This window comes from Formica exsecta, unplaced genomic scaffold (assembly GCF_003651465.1).
Source record: "Formica exsecta isolate Colony F162 unplaced genomic scaffold, ASM365146v1 scaffold30, whole genome shotgun sequence".
NCBI lineage: Eukaryota > Metazoa > Arthropoda > Insecta > Hymenoptera > Formicidae > Formica > Formica exsecta.
In genome coordinates, this window is record NW_021850257.1 from 175226 (window position 1) to 177447 (window position 2222).

The 2222-nt window shown below is 41.7% G+C and overlaps 1 protein-coding gene across 1 annotated transcript in view; it reads right to left on the minus strand.

The window, feature by feature from the left end:
- Window positions 1–306, minus strand: part of LOC115237608 — a 3361-nt gene extending 3055 nt beyond the window's left edge. Inside the window, exons 1-2 of the mRNA XM_029810768.1 lie at window positions 100–306; window positions 4–15 (exon numbers count right to left, since the gene is read on the minus strand). Of these exons, the coding sequence (XP_029666628.1) occupies window positions 4–15; window positions 100–306 (219 nt within the window). The remainder of the gene's footprint in view (window positions 1–3; window positions 16–99) is intronic.
- Between the last annotated feature and the right edge of the window lie 1916 nt (window positions 307–2222).

The window sequence follows — 2222 nt, forward strand, 5'->3', positions numbered from 1 at the left end:
AGCGTCGTCTGGAACCTGTAAGAACATTCGCGTGTATCGGCGAAAGTCATGGCAAAATACAAAATACAAAAGTTTGAACTCTGATATCGAATGCCAAACCTGCGGTCTGATGAATCGACGATCCCTGCGGATGCTGTTCAGTGTATGGTGAGCGAAGAGACGCTCGTGAGCGCTCAACTTGACGTTCCAGTCTCTATCCGACGGCGAGACTTTATCTCCCAACACGGGTCCGCGTGATATCCACGCTCCCTCCCGGGAGACATCCGGCACAGGATAAGGATTCCGCACGTAGAACGCCTGCGCCATTATAGTGCGACCTACCAACACTATTTGAGAATATAAAGCACATATGTATACGAGTTAATTTTCTGGTCGAAACATTTTATAATACTGTCGCGAATTAAAGCAAAGTTGAAAAATGTCTTGTCAATGAATCGTTTGATTAATTTATCGTGAGAAGTATGCAAGTATATCTGTCGATTATTCATATGTTTCAGAAATTCTAAAATTAAACTTGTACGTGCATACAATTTTTATTTCTCTTCAGAAAATCTATGATTGAAAGCGAGATTCAAAAGAATCGATACATCGTCATTTTATTACAAAGTTGAATTTATTCTTATATTTCATCCCGTTTTTAATTACTTTAATATTTCTCTCTGTTTATATTTTCCGAAATATTTTTTCCAATTGATCAAATCGAAAGTAAGTATTTGCTATGCTTTCTTTCACGCGAGCAATTTTCCCGTTACTACGACTCCGTTTAATTTCCCGTAAATCCCTAGTAAACAATATCAATTCGTTCGAGACTCAAGAGATTGTATCCGGTCTCGCGGTCTGCTTCTTCGGGATTAAGACACGACTCTGTGGCTTGGCCGAAGGGCAACACTCGAGTTGACTCGCGTGGATCCCGATACTCATTCATAAATGAGGTCGATCTTAATTCATGCAAACGGCCTGCATCGCATCACTCTCCACTTATCGTTCCTTCCGCTCGTTCTCGCCTTCGCGGTACTCTGATATTTTCTAAAGACAAAGCGCTCAAAGCTTTTCGAAATTATTTTACGGATGCTGTGAAAGAGCCTACTGTGAAATTTGGTCGAGACTTTCCACGAATAATACTATTCACACGCGTCTCTTTTCTGTTTGTTCAAATTTAATTGATCGATTGACTTTGTATCCGGTAGAGAGATGAATTTTATCACGAGCAGCCGTAACTGAATCTATCAATTGTGAGTCGGTTTGTAATAATTGTACATATACGGATCGATCTGCAGTTCTCTTTTGAAAGAGTAAAAGTTAAATAACACGAAAAATAAATCTCAAACTGCTTGAACGTGAATGTTAAAGTTTCAATTTTGATACTGGTTCCCGTCGCACGAAATGATTTTCCCTGAGATTTCTCTGTACTGTGTTATGTGATTTGACATGATTTGCGTTTTGATATCGGATCTTCGAGGAATTTCTCGAGTAATCCGAAAAATCGCGAATTGCATTCACCGGGCTCTCCCCGCGTTTAACGTGTTTTGCTCAGGAGGTGGTCGGTCAGGGGCAACACGCCGACGTCCAATATTAAACCCGCGGTAATTTATGTTAGCGCGAGCGTGCATAATGCTGTTTGTATAAAGCGCTACCGCCACGTGTCGACTCGTGCTGACTCGTACGTATCACTCCCTCCTGTGCTTGTCCTTTAATTCCCGTCGTACTGCGTAGGCGACGCGCAAAATCCCGCCCGGTACGTACGCATGCCATTCTGAATGTATTCTTATATCTCGAGTTTTGAGGCACACAAAGAGAAAATAATATCCCGTGCGTTAGCGGGGTCTCACATTCTTATATAGACACGAATACATTTTATCATGAATTTTATAAAAACTCTTTAATCTCTCTCAACGCAATGCATAGTAAACAATTTTTTTGAACCTTTAGAAGAATTTTTCTTTGCATCTCTCGCACATTTATATGATTTAATATGATGTAGATATTCGATTCTCGTCTTATGATGCCAAATATCGTCGGCGCTGAACGTAATCTTTACATTAGCTAAATAAATGTCGGAGGCGACGAAAAACTGGCGCCCCTTTATTTCCCGGCAGATGCGCGCTTATTACGCAATGTAGGATCTCTCCCTCTGTCTCGCGGAGGGTGGAAGGGCCACGAATCATCTTCCGCGTCATTGCTTGTTCGACCTCTCCTTCGGGGCATCAGCCCGGGCTACACGA